The 25906-nt window shown below is 42.0% G+C and overlaps 1 protein-coding gene across 1 annotated transcript in view; it reads right to left on the bottom strand.

The window, feature by feature from the left end:
• Window positions 1-396: 396 nt before the first annotated feature.
• CD28 (CD28 molecule) overlaps window positions 397-25906 on the bottom strand; it is a 35341-nt gene continuing 9831 nt past the window's right edge. Inside the window, 3 exon segments of the mRNA XM_045296676.1 lie at window positions 397-525; window positions 5964-6076; window positions 6776-7132. Of these exon segments, the coding sequence (XP_045152611.1) occupies window positions 397-525; window positions 5964-6076; window positions 6776-7132 (599 nt within the window).

The raw sequence follows: 25906 nt of genomic DNA, 5'->3' as shown, positions 1-25906 counted from the left end.
AGCCTTCCTTCTCTATCAAGTTTTGGGTCATCACGCGTCACCTGATTGAGATGTGCAGGGAGTGAGAATGGAAGGGCCACAGCCAGCAACGTGGAAACAGATTTCAAGGCAACAAAATCCGCTCACTTGTTTTCTCTTAATTTCCCAACCAAGCACATAAACGCATGCCAAGTTTGAAGTTGGATGATGGGAAAGCAAGGTTTAACCTGCCACAGGGGACCAAATCATCTTGATATTTGATCTAGTCAGATGCCCAAGAAAATGGACACTGGTGACCTAACCGGAAGGAGCCTGAGGTGGCCGGCTGAAGACAGAGGCAGTCTTTTCCTATCCAGATCAGTGATGTTGAGCAGATGAAGAGGCAGCAGCCGGCTCACATCTGGATAGGTGTCTGTGTCAGGAGCGGTAGGCTGCGAAGTCACGCACTGGGGCATAAGGCTGGTAGTGTTTGCGGGTGGGCCCAGGCCTCCGGGGAGTCGTGTTCATGTAATCGCTCTGAAGGATCCTGCTGCTCTTATTCCTTATCTGCCAAAAAGAGAAATGTCAATGTGGAGGGCATCAGGAACATAGAGGGAGATGTATTGGGAGTTTTTCTCAGATGAACAAAATTGTAAATTGAAATTCTATTTCGGGAGCAAAAAGTCAGAACATCAGTTATCAAATGAAACCAGACGCCATCATTCCTTAAATACCTTAAACTTGGATTGTGACTAACCCAGTGGAATTAACTCTTATAAATTAACTTAGAAATCCTGGATCAGAGGAAATACTTTAGAGAAATGCACTCATGTTACTCTTAATGATGCAAATTCCAAAATATATATCCAGTATTGCTGTATCTAATTAATATAGCCACTGTCCATATGTGCATACACTTGGAGACCCTTGCTCCCTTGAATGGGTCTAAAATCACCATGGCCATCTTTTTAGTCATTTACTTAACATGTTTTTCTAAATTAATCAAAGGCAACCTTCAGCTCATCCAGAGTCTAGAATCCTCATAAATTAATTGCAGTAGAATCCAAAATAACCAAGATTTTACAGTGCTGGACAACTCATTGGGCTGCTTAACTCTTCCTTCCTGTTCAGTTCTAATACCCAAGGATGACTAATGATTTGAGCCTGGGTGACTGGAAGGATGCCATTTCAACCACAGACAAAATGAGAACATGAGACAGTGGGAGAAACAGAATTAAAAGATAGATGATAAATACAAGTTTAGTCATTTGAGATTGGAAATGGTGGAGGATTGACTTACCTAAAACTAAGAAGAAAGTTCTACTTATACATTGTATGCTTAATTGTGGGATTCAGTCACAGACAGATAGGCATGGAAATCAAATGGGCAAGTACAGTTGTTCTTCAACTATCTTGGTTCTACAGCCTTCCGATGAGTGGACTACTAGGGCTCTCTTGGGCAAGAAGTTTTATCAGGCCATGTATGAAGGCGAGGAAATGCCTGCCCCAAGCAACGTATGTAAGAATGCTGAACAATCCCAGGAGACATTTAGACTCCCGAGGGATAGTCTTTACCTCCAGACACACCCATCCCTATTCAGAAACCTTTCACTGGTAGCCAAACCAAACTCACTGCCCTCAAGTCAACTGTGATTTTCAGCCACCCTATGGACAGAGTACAACTGCCCTTGTCGATTTGCAAGACGATGCATCTTTATGGGAGCAGAAAGCCTCCTCTTGCTCCTGCTGAGCAGCTGATGAGTTCGAATTGCTGACCTTGGGGTTAGCAGCCCCTTGCATCACCCTCTATACCACCCTGGCTCCTTTATAACTCTGGTAAAGAGGTCCTAATAATGAACATGAGATTTTCCGGGTTACAACCAAAGATGATGAAAGGATTGCTGTAAGTAGTCCCCCTGTTTTCATAAGATGAGGGATTAGCTCCTTGTCACGATAACCCTAAACACAGGCAGTGAGATGAATAGGATCAGGCCCGGCTAGAACACTATGCAGAATCCATAGCACCCATTAGCCTCTAGCAGATGCATATATATCTGCAGGGAGAACCCATTGGCTGGGTCAGTGTGACTAAGTCATTTATACACCTCTATATAATTCAGTGTCTGCTAAAGATGTGTGGTTTCAGGGCCACTCCCCCGTTTCCTCCCCACTCCAGTTGGTGCCCACTTGTTCCATGGGAACATTAGCTGGACACTAGGAAATTCACTTAAAGACAGTCTTCAAGAGGCTTCTGGATGTAAAGGCAGATACTACCTGTAAGACACTATCCACATGTTGTGATCTCTGTGAGGAAGACAAGGTGTTGTTGTTTTTTTGGGTTTTGTTTTTGGGTTTTTTTTTTAAGTCTCCTGTAGAATAGGGAAGAGAATAGGTTTTTGAGTTCAGCTGAATGAATGAATGGGACAGGGAGTAAGAGTAGCAGGTGCTGGTCTTGGCAGTCTGGCAGAAGGGTGCTCTTTATTTACCCAAATGTCAGCAACAGGTCAAGGACTGAGATAGAATCTGCAGCTGCTCCCAAAAGCCCAGTCAGCCTAGAACGACCTAAGGCAGCACATGGCAGGCCCTCCGGAAGTTCCAGAAAGCAGCAACATGCACCAGCACACCCTGCAGACCTGCCAAAAATAGAATCCCAGGGAAATAACCAGGCAAAAGTACCCGGAGTTTACCTAGGGATCCTGAATGGCATGACTGTCTAGCTCAGCAAGGGAAAGAACCCCCCCACCATGGCAAAAATAAAAGTTGGGGGGGGGGGCTGTGTTATCCTATGGAATATAGATGTGTTTTGATTTCACATTCCTATGGTCAGGGAACACAAAGGCTTTGGTTTAAAATGACCCATTGAATTAAGGGGAGCTCTTACTGAGTAACCTTATAGAATGAAAGAAGGCACATATGAGAAGACATTCCAGGTACTGAGACTTCCCAATTCCCAGCTAACTGGGAAGTTTTCTCAAGACAGAGCAAGATGGGCCTCAGTAGACAGTAGTAGTGATGCCAAGGAAGTGTGGCATCAGGGTTGGAGGAAGGCTTATTAACCACCTGCAATATGCAATTGACACCATCTTATTTGCTGAAAGTGAGGAGGACTTATTTGCCGACGAAGAACAAGAATTAAAGCCTTCAGTATGGATTACAGTGCAGTGCAAAGAAGACTAAAATCTTCACAACTGAACCAATAGACAATATCATGATAAACAGAGATGCGATTGAAGTTTTCAAGTATTTCATCCACTATCAATGCTCATGGAAGCAACAGTAAAGAGATCAAACAACAAATTGCTTTGGGTAAATCTGCTGCACAAGGCCTCTCTCAGGTGTTGAAAAGCAAGGAAGATACTTTGAGGACTATGGTGCACCTGACCCAAGCCATGGTACTTTCAAATGCTTACTACGCATATGAAAGTTGGATAGTGAATAAGGAAGACTCAAGAAGAATTTATGCATCTGTATTATGGTGCTGGCGAAAAATATTAAAAGTACCACCAACTACCAAAAGAACCAACAAATCTGTCTTGGGAGAACACTGCTCTTTGGGGGCAAGGATGCCAAGCCTTGGTCTCAAGTACTTGGACATGTTGTCAGGGGAAACCAGTCCCTAGAAAAGGACATCACACTCGGTAAAGAAAAGAGGCGTCTAAAAAGAGGAAGGCCTTTCCTAAGATGGATTGACACCATGGCTGTACCAACGGGTCAAACATATGAACAATTGCTAGATGGCGCAGGAGCGGTTAGTTTCCCTCTACTGTACATAGGGTTCCTATGAGTCAGAACTGATGCTGACTTAACGGCACCGAACAACAACAGCTAAAAAGGAAGCAAAGGGAGAGAGCAGCAACCACCACCTTGTGTCCAAGTCTTCTCATGTCTGTGATAACCTCCAAGTGGGAAGTGGACTGCCTACCTTATTGAAAATGAAAAACTGCATTCATTCCCTTGAGTGACTCAAGTCATTTAGCAAGGTGTGCCTCCTTCTAGTAACTGATATGCTACTGCACATTTACAACAATTTTTAAGTAATCCGCAGTAGCTTTCTGGTCACTGAAAGTTAAAGCAGTATGCAAAACTACTTCCTGTGAAGCTAGCAAACCACTTTGATCTAAGTCAGCAAAATTTCCTGGAAAGGTACTCACTGTATCTGGTCTTTTATTTTAAAAGTCAAGATTCCAAGAGGATTGAAAGTCATATAGTGGCCTAAAAGCCAATGGCCCATGATGGGAAAACTTCAAGAACTAAAAATTCTAAATTCTCAAATCTTTGACAATCATCACAGAAGGTCAAACTGGCAGGTACCTTAAAAGTAGAAACTAAGATCCAGAAATATGAAGGGAGTTCACATAAAATCGTATTTAGTACACCAAAGACTCCAACAGACGGCAAACCAGGCAAATTCGCAAGATGGTGCTTATTATAAGGAACTCATAGAAGCAAGAGCCATTCTGTTCCCTACCTTGAAGGTATAGATTATGCAGCAGACAGTCTGACAAATGTCCATCTGCCCCTTAAGGTTTTCTGACCTAGAAGTATGTGGGGGAACAATTAAGGGACAAATTTTGTTAACAGACTGACAGCAATTAAAAAGGATCCAAATCTGGGCGATAGAAGGGCCTGGTGGTGAATCCAGAGCTACTTCTGATCTCTCAGACTACAGTAAACGGGAGAGCTTGGCAAGACATGGCTTCCAGTAATTATTGTTGTCATTAGTTGCTGTTGCACCAGCCCCAATTCTTGGTGGCCTGTGTATAACACAGTGAAAGGCCACCCGATCGTTTGCCATCTTCATGACCAATGGTATTTTTAGACTACTGCTGTGACTAATGCCCCACCTGTGAATTACACTTATGAAGTATGCCTTAAAGGCATACATCTTTTATTTATTTTTTTTTAGGGTAGAACTGCCTCTATGGGTTTCTGAGACTGTAACTCTTTTTTTCTTTAATCATTTTATTAGGGGCTCATACAACTCTTATCACAATCCACACATACATCCATTGTGTCAAGCACATTTGTACATTTGTTGCCATCATCACTTTCAAAACATTTGCTTTCTACTGGAGCCCTTGGTATCAGCTAGATGCGCATCTTTTATGAATATTTGCTCAAGTCCTTAGTTTGGCCCTCATGAGGGTCATTGAATTCATTAATTTAATAAACACTCATGCAGTATTAAATGTACTTGAGGTCAGAGGGTGGAGACCATCGAGAGAAACAAGAGTTTTATTCTTGAAGGGCAAATGACTCATATATACATCTAACTTGGAAAATAAATAGCAGCCAAGTATGAGGTGTTCTGCACCCTGGTGTAAACATCAGAACAGGAAGTTTCTGACTAAGGGAACACTCCTCGCCAAGGAGGTCCCTTAACAATAGATATATTAATTGAAGCTGTTCAAACCTCAGTCAAAAATTCAACGTTGAGGAGGGTGAAGAGAAAGATACCACGTTTAATGTGTGAACATTCAAATGAATTGTCAGCTCCAGTTTGGCGATAAGAGCTCAGAAAAGTCTAACTGCCATGGTAGATTCATAGTGAGAGCACTGTGCTTTGACCTCACACTATTCGACTGCACCAGTGGAGACAAAAATATGCCTCAGATAAACAGTCTTAGCTTCTTTGGTAGATTGTAATTTCAATAGCCATGTTCCCTTAGCCATTGTAGTTACAATCAAGGGGCTATAAGCATATAGCAAAATGAGGAAAAGCAAAGTGATTGTCCCTAATTCCTGCCACTCTCAATTGCCCATTTGACTTCTTATCCTGGGAGGCACTAATCATTGCCTTTTGGAAAATAGGCCCCACATCAGATTTTGAGCTCAGATAAAATTGGACAGGTTCAAGAGAGAGCCTACTCAAACCTAATCAGGAAAAAGAAAGTAATCATATTTGCATTTAAATAGAAAACAAATCACACAGGCAAAAATACAAGCTATATTTAGATTGAATAAGTATTAGAAACGTTACACAAAAGCAGTGCCGCTTCTCTTACCCAGTAAGTATAAAAGGTCACTGTGATGAGCATGCTATAGAAAGCCAGGACTCCACTAATGATCACCGGTGCCCAGAAGAACTTGCAAGACTCAGGTAGGCAAAGATGTCTTTCTGAAAGAGAAACAAATGGGTTAAATGATGCAGGAATGGCACTTGAAGACATTTTCTTTGTTCTCTGTGTCATAGAAAATATGACAGAAATGAAAATATGCAAACTATCCCTAGCTTAGAGCATGTCTACTCTCTTTCTTGTCACCTGACTGTTGACTATACTCTATGATTGTGAATGGTGACTCCAATGAGCTTTTGAGAAGCAGAAACTCCCCATTGCAAGTCTTCCTAGATTTCACGCACCTAGCTCGTCACGGATAGCCTTTTCGATAATAAAACTATAACCATAGGTGTCTTCCTGAGGTCTGAGTCATTCTATGAAATTATTGAACCCAAAAGAGCAGTGCATGAGCAGGTCAGAAGTCAGGGGAGCCCCAGGGACTTCCAAACTTGTTCTCAACAGGTCTCTGCCACGACCCCTCCGACGGAGAAGACTCCTCTGAGTGACCCAGTCCCACGGATTATGACTTTATTTTTACTTCTCCACACAATGTCAGTGAGGGAAAACAAAGAGTATCAAAATAATACCAACTTGAAGGCTCCTCCCAGCATCAACCACCTTGAATCGCCTCTTAAGTAAAAGATACATCTATTATCCCATTTTTTTAATATCCCTTGGAATTACTTAATCCCATCCACTGGCGAGAGTGAAGCTGAGAAACATTTCCTTAGATGGTGCATGGTTAAGAGCTAGATTACCTTTCACGTAGATAATGGTTCCATTATTCTTCTCGTTCCCTATGTAAGGAGGAGGGTACATGACCTCGATTTTGCAGAAGTAAATATCTGTTTGGTTAACGAACAAATTGCGGAGGCAGAATGTCACCGTTTCGTTGCCCAAATTCCCATCACAGTGGAACCCCGTGTTTGAGTGAAACCGGAATTTATGGGAGTAATTCCCATTCACGACACAGACTTCCACGTCCCTGTTGACCCCCTTGTAGAGGGCGGCTTGGAACTCCTTGGAGAAGAGGTTGTTGGTGTACTTGCAGCTAAGGTTGACTGCGTTGTCCTTCGTCACGAGCATGGGCACCTGCTCCACAAATATCTTGTTTCCTGGGGGAGGGAAAATAGTTTGCTCAGAACAAGGGTATAAGAATTGTTTGGTTTGGTTTTTTTCTGAAGTGAAGATGTATTCATTAACCAAAATGAACAAAATTCCAAGAAGTTCTTTCTCTTAGCAGACAAATACAAGAGCTCTTCGGGAAATCATTATTCCTAGGGTTTAAAACGCACCCTTTGATGTCATTTTTTCCACCGAGGAATAAGTAAGATGGATCCTGTTTTCATGTTGGATTATGATCCAACAGAAGGAAGAATGTGCCCTTCTGGTGGCACTAAGTACCCTGCCCAGGCTCCGTAATTTGTGAACCGGTATTGAGATTCCTGGGATGGTCGGCGTGCACTGGGCTGACTTCCTGCTCAATTCCTATACTTGGGATTGGCTTTGACGGTCTCGCATGGCCATAAACTATGCCTGTTTGTAAGCTGTGATACAGGTGTTTGTGAAGGAATTTAAATGTTTTTAAATTCTTGAGTCTTTGTATGGACCATTCCAAGAGTAAGCTAAGGGGAAAATGAAGAGATAATCCAAAGAGTTTGCTTTAATTTATCAGAGAGAACAACCTCTTCAAGAAATTCACAAATGTGTCCCCTGAAGCCACAGATGAAGGGGGGAAACCCCACGAGAGTTATTTCTCTAGGTCCATCTCCCACTCTTTATCCTCCCAGTAAAAGAGCAAAGAACTTCAAGACCATCTGGTTCAATCTCTTCACTTCAACAACAAAGAACTTCACACTAGATTAGAAGCACCACAAGGCAAGAGAATCTATCGATCTGGTTTACTCCTGTGTCCCATTGCCTGACATATACCAACCTACTCAAAAGTATTTTGTTTGGTTTATGACTGTGTGAGCCTAGAGGTATTAGATGGTTTGTCTAAAGTCACTGAACACCACTAGAACTAAAATTCTAAGTCGGCTAGAAGCAAAAAACAAAACTCACTGCCATCCCGTCAAATTCTGATTTTTAGAGACCCCATAGGACACGGCAGATGGGCCCCTGTGGGTTTCTGAGGCTTTAAATCATGACAGATGCAAAGAGCCTCATCTGTCTCCTGCAGAGCGGCTGGTGGGTTCCAACTGGTGACCTTGTGACTCACAGCCCAACCTACAACCCACAATTCTACCAGAATTCCGAAGTGCTTACAACACACCTGGACCTTCAAATTCCAATACAAACAGAAACAGTCTTTGATACTGTTTTTGAGAAATGCTACTGTCTATTTAACACCTTCAAAGTGGGGAAATGGTTATTTGGAGCTACGCCCACTCTGAAAAGTCATTAAAACAAGGCTCTATTAAATGAAGTTTTACCAGAATTTTACTATGAATTCAAGATCTCACATGTGTTGTGTTTGCTATAGACTGGAAGGTGCCACATGGAACTAAACCACTAATAGCTTTCCACCTACCCCGTTCTCGATGCTGGCTGCGCATCAGGAATTTTTTTTAAGTACAGGTACCCATGCCCAAGTCCCACTCCCATAAATTCCCATCTAATTGGTCTAAGATGGGACTTATTGGGGGGGGGGGTGTCTTTAGGGGGAGGGCGTAGTTTCCTCTCTCTTTTTTTTAATGGCAACTTTATTACGGTATAACTCATCCTTCTAAAGGACACCATTCAATACATTTTTGTATATTCCCAGAATTGTCCATCAACCATCACTATCTACTTCCAGAACCTTTTCATCACACTGAAAAAAACTGCATACCCGTTTAGCAGCCACTCCTCATTCTTCTCCTCTCCCTCTAATGCAGCGGTTCTCACCTTCCTCAAGCTGCGACCCTTCAGACAGCTCCTCATGTTGGGGTGGCCCCCAACCATAAAATTATTTCCTTGCTACTTCATCACTGTCATTTTGCTACTGTTATGAATCATCATGTAAACACCTGATAGGCAGGATATATTTTTATAGTTACAAATTGAACATAATGAAAGTACAGTGATTCATCACAAAAACCATATGTAATTATATATTGTGAATATTTATTTCTAATGACAAAAAAATGAAATTTTGTCTTCAAGCATGGCGTAGCATGGTAACAGTCTTCAGACTGGGTACTCATAGGTGGGCGTATCTGCATGTGGGCGGGTCCGCCTGGAGAAGGATAGAGGAGCGGTGTCTCTGTTCCTAAGACCATCTGAAATAGGTGTTTTCCGATGGTCTTGGGCGACCCCCGTGAAAGGGTCGTTCGACCCCCAAAGGGGTCGCTACCCAAAGGTTGAGAACCGCTGTTCTAACAGATGGCAACTACTAATTTACTTTCTGGTTCTATTTTAAAAATTCAAGTATCACTTTCAACCAGTTAATGCCAGCTCCTAGCGACCCCAGTGGGTTTCTGAGAGCTTCACTGTAACGTCTCCAGCGGAGCTGCTGGTGTTTTTGAACTGCCGACCAGGTGGTTCACCACCCAAACCATAACCACTACACCACCAGGGCTCCATCTCCACAGACTTGTCTAATTCCAGAAACGCTGTAGAAATGCAGTCATACAATATGTGACTGGCCTCTTTCGCTTAGCATATGTTTTCAAGATTCATCGTGTGGCGGCATATATCAAAACGTTATCACTTTTTATAACCAAATAATATCCCATTGTATGAATCTACCGCCCACATTTTTCTTTTCCACTTGTCAATTGTTTCCATTTTGCACTATTGTAAACACTGCTGCTATTATCATGCGTGTAAAAGTTCCTGTGTAAGCATATGCGGGTAAGTAAAAAAGTATTGCTGCATGCCAGGCTTCTAGGTCACCCATGCACAGGCTTATTCCAAACACAACATGTTTAAAGGAGTCTCTGCACTTGGAAGATCGCTACAGACAAGTTCACTCAGTTCCACACTCTGTCGGAGTCTCCTTCGAGTACCTTCAGCAACAACACATTCAGCCAAAACAGTGGCATCTGAGGGGCTCTGCATGGTCAGCCAAAGTCAGGCGCAGCGGTCAGCTCAGGGCTTATGTTATCTTGATGAATTTGCTCAAAGGATCTAAGAAAGTCACAATAACCTATTGGGAAGAGTTTAAAGAAACTTGGAAACTGCATTGGTGAGAGAAAAAAGTCCGGAAAGTCGTACCAAGGATTTTTTTTTTCTAAAACAGTGGACCTGCTGCTCATCCTTCAAGAGTAACAAGTCCTGTGATGATTTTTCATTGTTTTGAAAATGTACACTATCCATCCTATTGCCCTGATCTTGCCCCTGCAGACCTCTTTTGGTTCCCAAAATGCAAATAACCTTTCAAAGGAGCATGACGTGAGTTCCTTGAGTTGGCCCAAACTGCTGTTTTGACATGGGAAGGGTTACAAAGAGGGAGCCACCACTTTCAGGAGAGTCTGGACCTAGAGGAAGGCTATGTGGAGAAATAACCGCTTCACATTTTGATGTCTTTGTATAATAAAGGTTTCTGTGATCCTCTGGCAATACTCTTACACTTACTCTCTGTTTTAAATTACCTGGAATAGAATTACTACGTCATATGTGAATTCTTCTTTTAACTTTGTAACTGTTCGATTGTTTTGCAGGGCAAAGCAGCCCCATTTACATTCCCACTATCAAAGTGTAAAGGTTCTGATTTCACTACGACCTGGACAACCTTTGCTGTTGTCCATTTTTTCCTTACTAGAGCCATCCTCGTGGGTAAGAAGTTGTTTTGATTTGCAATCTCTTGATGAATAATGATGTTGAACATCTTTTCAGGTGTCTATTAGTCATTTGCAGATCCTTGTTTAGAGAAATGTTCAGATCATTGGTCCAAATTTGAATTAGGTTATTTGTCTTGTGACCGCTGACTTATAAGAGTTATTTATATATTTTAGATACCAATTCCTTATCAAAGAGATATGATTTACAAATATTTTCTCCTATTCTGTTGCTTAACCTTGATATGGCCTTCAGAGTTCCCCTAGTTAATTCTAATAGTTAAGATTGAAAACCACTCAGACACACTGGTAATCTGAGGACTTACAGCTGAAAATTCATGGTGTCTGAGGAAGTAGGAGACGGCTGTACCAAGATTGTTGTACTGTTGTTAGGACACGCATGGCCCGGCTAGATCAATGCCCTGATGCTGCTTTAAGAAGATTATATATATATAATTCCAGCAAACCTGTCACTGACATTCGCAGTGAATACTGTTGTAAAATTTCCCTGGCAACCAACTCCTACTGTTTGCGTAAATAGCATTCAGCTATGAAAGGGCTATTTCTATATAAGTGAATAATTCAGGTACTGTGATGAGGAGTTAGCCTACACTGGCCCAATATCCTTCTCTCAACAGTACCATTGGATGGTGTAAGATATGGGGGTGGGGGGGTAACAATAATAATAATATTTAATATAATAACAAGTGTTCTTTGGGGGGTGGTGGGAATAAGAGGAAGGGGATACCAAAGAGTGCAAGAAGAAAGGAAATGTTCTGAAAATGATGATGGCAACAATTGTACAATCATGCTTGATCTAATTGAACTATGGATTGTTATAATATCTGCAGAACTCCCAATAAAATGGAAAAAAATAGTAACAGGGGCTAATAAAAATAATATGAACTTTATTGATAACTTGATTGATAACTCTCTACCATAAATTACCAAGGAGGTTTTGAAAGGGAGCCAAAGGCAGATAAATAAACATAGATCCAGGAATGAGTTTGGGACTCACACTAAATCCTAGCTCCAATTTAAGAACTAGTTCTTACATCATGGCCCTGCTTGATACTCGCCCTCAGGAAGGGACCACAGAAGATGTGGGTGCTATAGCAAAGGATGGAGAAGAAATTAGATGGTGCCTGGCTATCAGATAAAATAGCATCTGGGGTCTTAAAGGCTTGTTTCCAAACAAGCAGCCAAGTGATCTGTCAACTAAATCCACATGGTCATCATCGGTGACCAAAGGATTGTAAATCATATAATACAAAGCAGAAAGAGGGATTGGTATCAGAGTCCAAATTGAGAGAATTTGGTTTGCGAAAGGCTATGGATGACAGCCAAGATAGATTTGTGGGATCTAATAGGAAATAAACCTCCAGTGATTTCCCTCTATCCATAACAGAGAGATGGGAAGAAACTGGTTGCCACACAGAGGGCAGGAGATATGACCATAGTCAATCAAATTGGTAACCTTGACTTAAACTGTTAAAGCCTTGTCAGTCAAGACCCCCTCTCCCAACACCCCACACGCATGTTAGACCTGATCTGCTTTCAACATTGTCTGTATTTTTGTTTTGTTTTTGTTTTCTGTTTGTTCATATTGTTTATCTCAGACATGTTTTGTCATTGGGGTGACCCTCTTGAATTTTTGTTATATGTTCGTTTGTTCTTCAGTATTTGAAACCTAGGATTGATAACCTTTTGAGACAGCAATTAGAATAATGGTTTCTGTGGGGGTACAGTGTGGGGGTGGGGGGGGGTCAAGCAGTTCAAGAAGGAAAAGAATGTTTTGAATCAGATTGTGGGAGCAACTATACAATACTGCTTGATGTTATTGAACTATGGAATGATGTGATTTCTGTATTAACTCCCTATAAAATGGTTTTGGGGAAAAAAGAAACCAGTATGACTTAACAAAAGGAGCCCTGGTGACTCAGTAGTTAAGCACCCTGCTGTGAACCAGAGTTCTGCATGAGAAATGCCTGGAAACCTGCTCCCATCGACATTACATCTTAGGAAACGCTATGTGGCAATCCTACTCAGTCACATAGGGTCATCATGAGTTGGTCTACTGGGCAGCCTGGCTTAACAAAGGCCTCAGATTTATAGTCTGTATTATAATCATCCCAAGGAGCCCTGGTGGCACAGTAGTTACACATTGCAGTTAGCAAACTGCAAGGTCAGGAGTTTGAAACCACCAGCAGCTCCATTGGAGAAAAATGGGGCTTTCTACTCCTGTAAAGCATTACAGTCTCAGAAACTCACAGAGGTAGTTCTACCCTGCCTTGTAGGGTCACTATGAATCGGCATCAACTTGGTGGCAATGAGTTATAATCACCAAGGACACTGAAAACCCTTGCTTTCCCAGGTAAATATCCCAAGTACATGTAAATTAAATCAGAATCAGGGAGGGGATGTGTCCAGGCAACAGCATTTTAAAATCAGGTGGTTAGAATCAGGTGATTTGAATTTGCAGGCGATTTGAGAACCAGTGGCCTAGCAGATAAAACTTCACTTCTTCTCCTGAAAGCCATAGATAGGTCTTCACAGACTGACCCAACATCCTTCTCAAATCAAAATGCTCCTAATGAACCAGGCCGTTTAGTCAACGTCCTGGGAACACACCGCCAGCTTTCCCAGCTCCCAAGTGTGCGCTGTGTGTGAACCCACCGTGTGGAGCGCCTGTCTGTCCCTCTCTGACCTCAACCCAAGGACAGTTACCATTTGATTGGGTTCGGCCTTCTGAGCACCTCTTGTTTGGTAAGATTCCATTTATTTAGCTTTTGATCCAAGGGCATTTCCTCCAGGCACCCATTTTCCAGTATCACGAGGGCAAGGACCATGATATGCTCCTTTGTATAATAATAAAATATTGGCGAGTGAAAGATAGGGATTTGACTGTATAGTTGTTATCAGTAGCTAGATCTGACTACAATCTCATGCAATCTGCATTTTAACTCTGTATCTTAAAAAAAAACTTTAGTATAATTTCTTATTCATTCAATAAATACTCTCTAAAAGCACTCAAAAGAAAATATGAGACCAACTGAAAGATTCAACCTGCCCTAATATGCCAAACCAATTTGTTTTTGTTTTTCTTTGTTTTCTTAGACTAAGAGTCATTGAGAAATGACAGCACTCCTCCTTGCCTGCCACTCACTCCCCTCAAACCACCTGCCTTTTTTAGAGACTACAGGTAAGGACATTCTTCTTGGCAGCCCTTTAGGAACTATGTTTCTTTTGCTAGGGACTGGTGATGCATTTTATTGGGCATTCTGATTCGTCCTGATCTGCCTTAGTGGGCTAAGTAAAGAAAAGGTGAGAGCAGGACTTCTTAGTGGGATAAAAAGGAGTGTGGGGGTGTTGAGACTAAGTGAGGCTTGAGAGAAATGTGAGTGTCTAACTCGGCATGGGACAGCATCCCGAGATGGCACACAGATGAGAAAGTTTGATTTCTCGAAAGGAACAGGGGTTAACTTCCTGTCCTTGGGCCGCTCACCATCTGGCAAAGAAGAAAGCACCATAAACTGATAGCAATGTGCTTGGAAAATAGTGGCACAGTGATCTATGCTGCTCCTGGGAAGGGTGGAGGGAACAGAGAGGGAATTCTGAGATGACTCCTGACCTGCGTCCTGACGGGCGAGGTAGCCATTGATTTGCCAGACTTATACTAGGTAGAAGTTAGCCAGACGATAAGTTTCTGTGTTGGAAGTGGAATGAGGTGAGAGAGATTGAGAAAGAGAGTGAGCGAATTTGTGTGTGTGTGTGTGTGTGTGTGTGTGTGTGTGTGTGTGTGTGAGGATGCGGTAGGAAGTGTGAAGGAGAATACAAAGACAGAAAGATGCAATGGGAATAAGAAAGAGTGAGAAACGAGATGGCAGGAAATGATAATTACCTCGATTTTGCTGGACCAAGTGCTGTGACAGACAAAACTGGCAAAGCAAGCCAGATGCACATCTTAAGAAGCTTGCGGGTGACATGTACCATGGGAATGATTTTAAGCAGAAACGTGATCTTTGCCTGCTTTCATGCGTGTAGGTCACTTTGGCAATAATGTGGAGGATAGATGTGAAGAGCCCAAGAGTGACCAGTTAGGTTAGAACTGTAGTAACCTGGGTAAGAGGTGATAAGGGCCTGAACTGTGTTTTGAAAGAAATGGATAAACTCAGGAAGTATCTACAGGCTGGAACTGTCGAAGCTCAGCATTCACTGTGGGGAGTTGCCGAAAAGAACTAGTAAGAATGGTTGTTGGTCGTCCACTCACACTGATCGTTGAATAAGTTTTCATTTTGTCTCCATCTTGTCTTCACTTGTTACAGTACCCTAACAGAGACAATTCTGAAACGGGGGTGAAGGTTGGATGTCTGGGGTACGAAGAGACCTTCCAGCCTGAAAGATCATTGCTAGCAACATGCAAATTACCTTAAAGGTTACAGTTGACTGTCATTGGGGCCCATCAAGTGAGTCAGTTCCCCCTCATAGCGATCCTATGCACAACAGAACACAACGCCGCCCAGTCCTGAGCGATCCTCACAATTGCTCTTCTGTCTAAGCCCATTGTTACAGCCTGTGAGCCAATCCATCCTGGGGAGGCCCTTCCTCTCTTCCATTGCCCCTCTACTTTACCACGCATGATGTCCTTCTCCAGGGACTGGTCTCTCCTGACAACATGTCCAAAGTACGTACCTGAGGTGAAGTTTCGCCCTCCTTGCCTCGAAGGAGCATGCTAGTTGTACTTCTTCCAAGATAGATGTGTTGACTAGTGGAGTTTATTATTTTTCAGAAGGAAGAACCAGTACTTTTTCTCCCCACAGTCGGCTTTTCCTTTATCAATCAGAATATGATAAGCTAACTGAAAGAGAGATTGTCTTCTGTCCCCTCAAGGGGCCTCCAAAACTCACGCTTCCACATGTTCAGACTTATCAGCTTTTCCTTGAACCTGTTCTACCTCAGCAGTACCAATTGATAAGTTTCTTAAGTATTTCTTACACATTCAATATTCTCTTGGTTGATGCCCTACTCAGCCATTGAGCAGGGAAGGAAAGCTAATGTTTGGTGACTCTTTCTGCTAAGAAAGAGTTGAGGAAAACTGTGCATGTTCCTGTTTATATGGTATTTGCCCAAAAGACAATATCCAACTTACCTATGGATGTTTTCTTTCTTCTCTCTTCCACATCAGCACATTTAATTTAAAAGTTATCTGGACTTATACATGAGAATTATACTAAAAATATTTTTCTGAATATGTGTGACTCTATGGTTAACAGCCTCCTACTTTAGGGTCCAAGCTGAGCTCAAGGTTGACTGATAAAACCTCCTGTTTCCACAATCATATCCTAGTACCTGGTTTTTCTTTGGTTCATGTCAATCATTCAGACAAGCCCTAGTGAAAAAAATCTCATACGACCTCACAGAGCCTTAGAATCTAAATCTATTCTGGATAGACATAATATGAAGGAACTCTGCTTTGGGTGGCAAAAAAATTTTTTTTGAGATAACCAGTTATTCCAAGTAATACTGAATTTGTATGATCATTATGGCTTCCAGTAGAATACTGTAGTTTTACTCCTCTCTTGTTCTCTTAACCTGGAGCACACATGAAAACACACACTTCTTCCCTTTGCTGAAGTGGAGTCATGATTTAGATAAATCAAAGAAGCAGATAGCCAGACTATCAAATAGTATTGGGCTTTGATCTGTGTTTTGGCTTTCTGAGTTTCTGGGAATTCATAGTGCTTTGAATAATGCAAGGCCATATTGTAAAGACTAGACTCAGAAGAAATGACTGGACTATTTAGATTCCCATACCAGCAGTCAAGAGATCAAAAGACAAGTTGCATGAGGTAAGTCTGCCGCACAAGACCTCTTGAAAGCATTGAGAAGTAAGAATATTATTTTGAGGACTAAGGTGCACCTGACCAAAGCCATAGCATTTTCAATTGTGTCCTATGCATGTAAAAAGTGGACATTGAATAAAGAAGACAGAAGAAGAATCAATGCATTTGAATTGTGGTGCTGGAGAAAAATATTGAAAGTACCATGAACTGTCAAAACAACAAGTCCGTCTTAGAAGAAATACAGCCATAGTGTTCCTTAGAGACAAGGATGGTGAGACTTGGCCTTGCATACTTGGGCGTGTTGTCAGGAGAGGCCAGTCTCTGGAGAAGGACATCATGCTTGGTAAAGTAGAGACGTAGCCAAAACAAGGAAGGCCCTCCATAGGATGGATTGGCACAGAGGCTGCCACAATGGGCTCAGACAAGGGAACAATCATGAGGATGGCGCGGGACCAGTTGCATTCTGTTGTGCCTAAGGTCGCTATGGGTCCTCATCAATTCACTGGCACTAACAACGCCAATGCCATACCAACCCGGCTATCCTTCCTTCTGTTTTCTAGTCACTGCTAGGTAAAAGGAATTCTACTTGGACGAATTTGACCTTAGCTGACTTACCCTTTTACCTTCCCCTCACCCCCTTCTCAGAGTGCTTAAACCAGGTCTAGCGGGGTCAAATCTGGTAGGGTGAAAGAGGAAGACTGTCGATCATAGATTGTATTTTCCTGAAGTATCAAAAAAATTTTGGCTACACTGACATTTCTCTACTGAATTGATTAGTTGTTTTGATGATGAATTTTCTGCTTTGCTTTGCAAAGCCTTTTCTCAATGCTAAACCAGAATAGGTGTGGAGACAGGAAGCAGTAACCTCAAACTTCTTTCCCTCACAACTCCTGCTTGACAATATGCAACATGAAGAGTAAGATCGGAGGTGAGAAGGTACTTATCTGCTGCTTATAAGTGAGACAATGAGAGCTAAAAGATTTCCCATAGATAATCTTTGAATCTTGCTATACAGTTGATTTCTGGAAAATTAGAAGTTGCTTGTGCTTTCATAAGAATAAGAAGGGCCTAAAGTTTGATTGCCAAAAAAAAAAATCTTTCCCTCCTCACCTATTGTAAATGACTCAATTGCTCTATTTAGTAATTAGGTCAGCCCTCTGCACAGGTGGAATGGTCATCCTTCTCTAAGACTTGACCCAACCATGCTTGAATTGCACTGCAGTATAGGAGACCCACTGATTTAAATGTGTAAGTAGGGTCTACATTCATAGAGCTACAAGATGCTTTGTCTAGATTAACCTGTGAAGTCAGTTGACAGGACAGTCATTTTTATCCCCATTTTACGGATCAGAAAGCTGAAGTCAAGTGACTTGCCAAGGGCTACAGGCAAGCAAGTGACCTTGGGACTTGAACTCATGCCTCATGATTTCTGATCTATTGTTCTTTTCCTCATGCCAGGTTGCATCAAAATATCAATGTAATTTAATGATTGATTCTAGATACTCTCCAAATTGTAGTTGATAAAGAAAACAGCACTGAATATCTGGAGTAAGAGTTAGACAGAAAACACTATTGTGTAAAGAAGTCAATGTGCGAGACGAGGAGCAGACTATGAACATGTTTATTTCCTCTCTCATTTTATGGGATCACTAACCTGCAAAAAGTGCTCATCTAGGACACTTAGAGATGATTTTTAAGCCAATCTCTCATTTTATAGAAATTTATCTCTATGCGTCCTAGGAAGAATACTTTACACCATGACTACACAGAAAAACAAGTTTGTGCATTCAGCAAGACTGAATTGATGTCATGGTCATAGTTTTACAAAATATGTTTCCAAACATTTCTGCATTTAATATGCACAGATGAAAAGTTCTGCTTACAATTTCAGAGACTTCCTTGTAGACGTGGTTCCTGGGTAAGACCCACACAAAGTATGAACAGGTGAAGTGCCTCTTAGATACTACTTCACTTCAACAATTACTGGACCATCATAGGTCTTCCCATTCAAATGGCCCATGTGTACAAGAGGGATGGAACATGGGCACTCTAAACCTCCATGGGCAAACTCTTAACTTCAGGGCGTCTTCAACACACATTTGTTTATCATTTTAACATTGGCAATATACCATATTTCCTTCTCAATATCCTAGCACTCCACCATTGAGAAATAAACTTGCATGAAGAGATTGGCCAACCAAAATAGAGTAAGAAGCACTCAAAACTAGGTAAATTATCATAGCAAAGTCAAGGATGCAGCAAGATACAGGCACTTTTAATTGCCCGTGTGATTTTCCTTCAGGGCTTCTAAAGAACCTGACTAGGTTCACCGAAGCAAGACAGAGTTTCTTTTGTAGCTTAAAAACCAGGTTGTACTATCCTAATCACATTCTTTCCTTTTTGTAAATTCTGACTGAACCGAATTTAACAGGTTAGGTAGGAACCAAAGCAAATGACTATTTTCCCTTTTCAACAACGTGCCCTGGGATGTTTGTGAGCACGCTGTGAAGGGGACGCCGATGGCGCTGGCACTGAAGTACATCCTCCTCACCACCAAGCCCAAACCAAACTTGCTGCTGACTCACGGGAACTCTGGGCCAGGATGGAAGTGCCCTGTGGGTTTCCAAGACTGGAACTCTTTCCGGATGTAGGAAGCCCTGTCTTTCTCCCACGAAATGCCGACCTTGTGGATTGCAGCCCAAACGCTAACCACTAGGCCACCGGGACTCTTCCGGAACCACGGGCCATGGTTACATTTCCTGTTCAGGTTTAGGATGCCCTTCAAGGTGGAATCACCTGCTCGTTTGCTCCTCTGCAGGCTTTTTGAGAGATGAACTGCCCCTCACCCCTCACCCCGCTCAATGAGTCCTTTGCTCAGGAACCTGTCAAACTGCTTTCTGAAAGGAAAGCAGGTCTCAACAGCCTGTGGCTCTGGTCCTTAGTTGCAGGCTTAACCGCCTACAGATTCTAGAAAGAGAAACATTCACCAGGCTCCCACATCTCTGGCCTTCCCCTGTGAGCCTGAGCCAATAGGAGGATAAAGACAAACGTATTTACAACCTGTTACACTTTAAAGGGCCACAGACTCTCTACAAGTTATCAAAATGAAAACAAAAGAGCATTGATTTCCGCTTTCAACGTAACTTTGTGGACATGTTAGCCATTTGTCTATTGACTGCCACCTTGAAACGTTCCTCATTTTCACAAGGAATAGAGATTTGAGGAAAATATCTTTTTTTTTTTTTTAAAGTGCCTTTGAGTAAGCCTGGTGCCCACCCACTCATCTACTCTGTCCCCTCAGGGTTCCCATGGAGCACAGGTGGCACATTCAAACCTGGACAACAGGAGGAGAGCTTCTTGATAAAAGGACTGCTGTCAAAGTGGGGGGGGTGCGGGGGGGAGGACGGGACAGGGGGAAGCGGGGAGGGGCAGCAGAACCACAAGGGGGGCCTGTAGCGACCAGCAGTGGAGCTGTTACTACCCTAGTCTGTAAAAGCGAGGTGGGCAGAGGGAGTCCTGGAAACAGCAGGAAAGAGAGTTGTGGAAAGGGGGCCGATAGAACAAAATCAATGACTTCTGTGGACAGCCCAGAAACCAGTCCTGTCCAAGATTGTATATGAAGGGGCTACCATGATCTTTCCATGAACTCTTTGAAGCCTCCGTATATATCACTGCTATCAATGAGATCAAGCACCTAAACTCCTATCCATAGAAAATATCATTTTTAACCATGAACACGCTCAGCTGCTAACCGAAAGATGGCAAAATCCACATACACCCAAAGGTACCTCACACAAAGTGGCCGGTGATCTTCTCCCCCAACATGAGCCGTTGACAATCTCACGGAGCATAAGCCTAGTCTGACACACATGGGGTCTCTGAGTCAGGGTCTACTCAACGGCAGCTGACACTGGGAAGAGTAACTTAGTTCAGCAAGAAGAAACGATTACAGGTGGCAAGAGAAATAGAAGACCACTTAAGAGATGTACTAACCAACTTGTTGGCCAGACTAATCTATAGACTACCTCTAACCCTATTCTGTGTTCTTATGCATGCAGATATGATTGTATAGGGGTTACTTTTCCTGCCCTTTAAATTTCATTGTGCTACATGCAATGATCAGAAAGTAATTCAGAGTGATCAAATTGTTCAGTAGCAAAAAAAAAAAAATTCCATTTAAGCATTTAAACCTAAAGCATTCATTTTTGAAAGAGAAAAATTAGCAAAAAGATCAATAAGCTACCTAAGGATGTTTGTAGATTTAGTACATTCCAGATCAAAATTCAAACCATTTTCTTTATAGAAATAGAAAAACCAATCCTCAACTTATATGGCAAAGGAAAAGGCCCTGACCAGCTAAAACAACACTGAAAGAGAAGAACAAAGTAAGAGGACTCAAAATTCCAGATTTTAAAACAAACTCTACAACTATAGTACTTAAAACAGCTTGGTATATTGGTATAACAAAAGACACACAGTCCAATGGAGTAAGATAGAGAGTCCAGAAATAAACTCACATATCTTTGATCAACTCATCCTAGACAAGTGTGCTAAGTCCATTAGGTGAGAAAAGAAGGGTCTCTTTAATAGATGGTGCTGGGAAATTGGATTTCCACATGCAGAAAAATGAAACAGGAGTCATACCTCACGCAATTCATAAAAAACAATTCAGAATAGATTAAGGAGATAACTAAAGCCATACAATTTTCAAAATAAGCATGGGTGATAATGGGTTGTCTAAACACAAAGGAACTTCAAAAAGTTCATGGGAAAAATGGAGGTAAAAGATAATGGAATTTTTTCATGAACATTTTTAAGCCCCCTCAGCACAAAAAGCAAAAGTTAGAATAAATAAATGGGATCACATAAAAATTAAAACTTGTTGAAAGACTTTACAAACAAGTTTTAAAAGAAAGCTACCAACCAGGAGAATATCTTCTATAAACATATATCTGATAATAGTCTAATAACCAAAATATATATAAAAGTTCAAAACCTTCACAATAAAAGACAAATAACTCAATCATAAAATGGGCAAATGATGTTAACAGCCATTTCACCACAGAGGACATTCCAATAGCCACCAAACATGAAAATTGGCATCATTAGCCGCCAAAGAGTTGCAAATCAAAGCCACAATGGAATACAATTACACTCACATTGAACCAAAAAGAAACCCACTGCCACTGAGTCAATCCCAACTCTTAGAGGCCCTATATAGCGTTTCTGGGGCTATAGATCTTTACAGGAGCAGACAGCTTCATCTAGACCAACAACTTGGAGGTTAGCAGCGTAAGCTCTAACCCATGGCACTACCAAGGCTCCTACACATCTATATGGGTGCCATATATAAAACAACAAATATTGATGAGGACATGAAGAAATTGGAAGCCTTAATCATTGTTGATAGTATTGGCACAAAATGGCACAGCCATTGTGGAAACAGTATGGAAGTTCCTCAAAACACTAAAGATAGAACTACCATGCTGTTGTTGTTGTTGTTGTTGTTGTTGTTGTTAGGTGCCATTGAGTCTATTCCAACTCATGACAACACTATCTGCAACAGACTGGAACACTGCCCAGTCCTGCATCATCCGCACCATTGTTCTTATGTTTGAGCTCATTGTTGTGGCCACTGTGTCCGTCCATCTTGTTGAAGGCCTTCCTTTTTGCTGCATGCATATTGTCCTCAACTGTACTGAGCATGATGTCCTTCTCCAAGAACTGGTCAATTCCAAAGTGTATATCCAAATGATTTGAAAACAGAAACTGTATACCAATGTTCATTGCAACACTGCTCACAATAGCTAAAAGTACATCCACAGGAGAAGCAATAAGCAAACTGTGGCACATACATATAATGAAATTCTGTTCATCCCATAGAAGAAATGAAGTTTGATACAGGCTAAGGTATGGATGGAGCCTGAAGAAGTTATACTGAGTGGAATAAACAACAAAAAAAGGATAACTACATTATTACCTCACTTATATAAAAATATAAGAAAAAGCACATGTATAGGGACCAAAGTTTATTAGTGGTTACCAGGGGCAAGAGGTAAGGGGAAAGGATGATTAATAGTGATGGAAAAAATCATTCTGATTGAGGGTATGGGGGCCCTGCCAATTATTAAATTTCCTGCCAATAGTTGTATACCTGCAAAAGGCTGAATTGGCAAAAGTTCTGTGATAGTTATGTTATTGGGGGTGTTTTTTGGTGGCGGGGAGAGAAGAAGGAAAAGAGTAGCTACTGAGGCTGTATTTAAGCATAAATACATCCCAACAGTTCATGGAGTTTGGTGCCTTGGATTAGAGATTTAGAGTCATGGTTTCAAGGCACATCCCAGTCAACTGGTCTAATAATGTATATGGTGCTCATATTCTACCTCCTACTTCTTGGGGTTGTGCCTGGGGTCTACTGAGCTAGCAGCAGCATCAGGCACCACAAGAATTGGTCTCTGTTCACCTAGTGCTGCAGAGGAAGAACAGGAGTAGGAAGAAGACATAGCATGTGTAGCTAATTACCTCCATGAGACCAGAAAAAAACTAGTTGGTGCTTGGCTACTATTACTAAACATCTTGATCAAAGGATCCCTAGAAGAATCTGAATCAAAAGGGGGCAAATGCAGAACAGAATTTCAAATTCTTATGGGCTGTACCTTTTGGAGCCATGGAGGTAGATAAACTCCTAAAGCAATTGCCCTGAGATCATCTTTAAACCTTAAACCAAAACAAAGCAGTAATTTGTCTTAACCTGGTTTTAATCTGTTCTGCCTACGCCTTTTTTTCACAACTTTCTGTATGCGATCAAACTGATAAGAGCAACACCTGGCAGTAATACATGTTAATGAGGAAAAGAACAGCTCCAAAAGAAGAGAAGGAGAAGGTTTCACAACTCAAAGAATGCCATCCATGTCCCCCAGTTTTACATGCTGCTGCTGTTGTTAGGTGCTGTCCAACAGAAGGAAGACTGCCCGACCCTGCGCCATCCTCACCATTGATGTCACACGTGAGCCCATGGTGCCGCCACTATGTCAATCTGTCTCTTTGATGGTCTTCCTTTTTCACTGCCCTTCACTTTACTTTGCCAAGCATAGTGTCCTCTTCTTGGGACCGGTCACTTATGCTAACACATCCAAAGTACATGAGACAAAATCTCGCCATCCTTACTTCTTAGGAGCATTATGGATGTACTCCTCTGAAGACTGATGTATTTGCTCTTCGGGAAGCACACAGTACTTTCCATATTCTTTAGCATAATTCCTAATTCAAGCACATCATAATTCATTTGCCATAATCCAAATGCATCGCCTTTTCTCTCATCCTCCTTATTCATTGTCCAGCTTTTCTACGAGCCTATTGGAAATGCCATGGCTCAGCTCAGGTGCACGTTAGCCCTCAAAGTGACATCGCTGCGCTTGAACACACCGAAGCGGTCTTGTGAAGCGGATGTTCCCAGTATAATACAGCATTTGACTGCAGGCTGCTGCCTCCATAAGCAATGATTGTGGATTGATACCTGCTTTGCTGTATCTATTCTCAGGAATAAAATAAAAATTTCAAGGAAAAAATACCAGATCAATCATGTCAGAGAATTGTTCTTTGATCTTCTGACTCTGCCACAACCAACCCATTCAGCAAATAAAATCTAGGATCTAATTGACTAGTTTCTCTGGAAGTGGGGAAACATAAAAGAAATCATCTCCCTAGAAGACATCCTGCATACGTACACAATTCATGTACCTGTATTAGGATTTCTTCCATCATGCATAAACCCTATAAAGAGTCATCGGAATTCACATGAAAAATGAGTTCTTCCAAGATGGATAATTCTGGAAGGTTTTGTGCCCTCAAGTTCATGATGCCCCCATGTGTAGAGTGGTTTCATAAGGTTTTTAAGGCTATGACCTTTTGGAAGCAGTTCACCAGACCTTTCTTCTGAGTGCCTCTGAACCGCCAGTTCTTCAGCTAGCAATCAGGCACTGAACTGTTTGCACTATCCAGGGACTCCACTCGGCAGGCGAGAATGAGGAAACAGCCTCGTTTTAAAGGTAGAAGCAAGTGGGCACAAGGTTTATTGAAGACTAACAGGACTTTCCAATTACACAGGAGAAAATGGCTCATAGACATTCTTCACAATTTTTCATCTGCTCTAGTTTTTACTATTAACTGCTTTCTGCTTCTGGAAAGTGAGCACAGCCGTGCTGTGTGGTTGACTAACAGCAAAGGTAGAGCTGAGGCAGAAACCAAGCAGGACTGTGTTTCAATTAGCTCATGGTGAGCCAGTCAGTCTTGAGCCAAGGATGTGATAGAAACGACGGACAAGACCTTGGTGCTACTTGTGCAAGCAGTGAACGGGGACCACAAATCACATGAAGTTCATGGACCAAGGGAGAGAATGGAGCTGCCATTGACAAATTTTGGTAAAAACAAGGAGAAGGAATTCGTTGGAAGAAAAGCTCTTTAGTTTGAGGTAGGCTGTGTTTGAGAGGCAGGTAAGAAATGGGAGCCAAGAACTAGAGGAAGCTAGCTGGGGATTGAGCTGTGTTGTGAGGAACGCCTCTGCATGGGCCTGGCAGGCGTTACTGACTTTGACAAAATCACTAGCTGCATTACCTCTTGGAGCTGCTGCCCAACTGTATAGGGTGGGAGCGTTTTAGGCCTGAAAATTTCCTACACACAAAACAACCTAAACTTGGGTGCAAGAGGACGCAGGCTCTACCATTCAAAGATCTTTGATTTTCCTCCCATCGCCCAAAATCCTTGGAGGCCACCGTAAAAGACAGTACAGCAGTGCGTGTTACCTTGTGTGAAAGTGGTGCCCATATCAAAAGCCACAAAATCACTCTCAAAAAACAAGTTTTATCCACCTAGAAGCTGCCAAAAGACCCAATAGATCCTCAGAGTTCCCTCGCTTTCTACGTAAATGTCATGATGGGGATTCTGAAAGCAGACCAGAAGGAACCCTACAGTCACAGATTGTGTGCAACACATGTGCGTCCATCTAGAAACTCCATTTGAAAACCATATTTTCACCCTGAGCTACCCTCATTCTGAGCCCATCTTCAAATAAGTCTGTAAAGAAGCCAAGAGTGTTCTAATGCCCAGGGTTCCTGGGGGAAAAAAAAAAACAAAAAAAAAAACTTTCAAAGGGTTTCCAAGGCAGTCATGTTAAAGCTGACAGAAACTAGTTGGATTGGAGCATTTTTGAGCCTCAGACTAGAGATGTCTTCTAGTCCAATCTGCTGATAAACAGATGAGGAAACTGAGAGCTAGAAAAGTTACG

This window comes from Echinops telfairi, unplaced genomic scaffold (assembly GCF_000313985.2).
Source record: "Echinops telfairi isolate 266 unplaced genomic scaffold, ASM31398v2 ScPeMD7_3;HRSCAF=10, whole genome shotgun sequence".
Lineage (NCBI taxonomy): Eukaryota > Metazoa > Chordata > Mammalia > Afrosoricida > Tenrecidae > Echinops > Echinops telfairi.
This window is presented reverse-complemented; position numbering and strand designations above follow the sequence as displayed.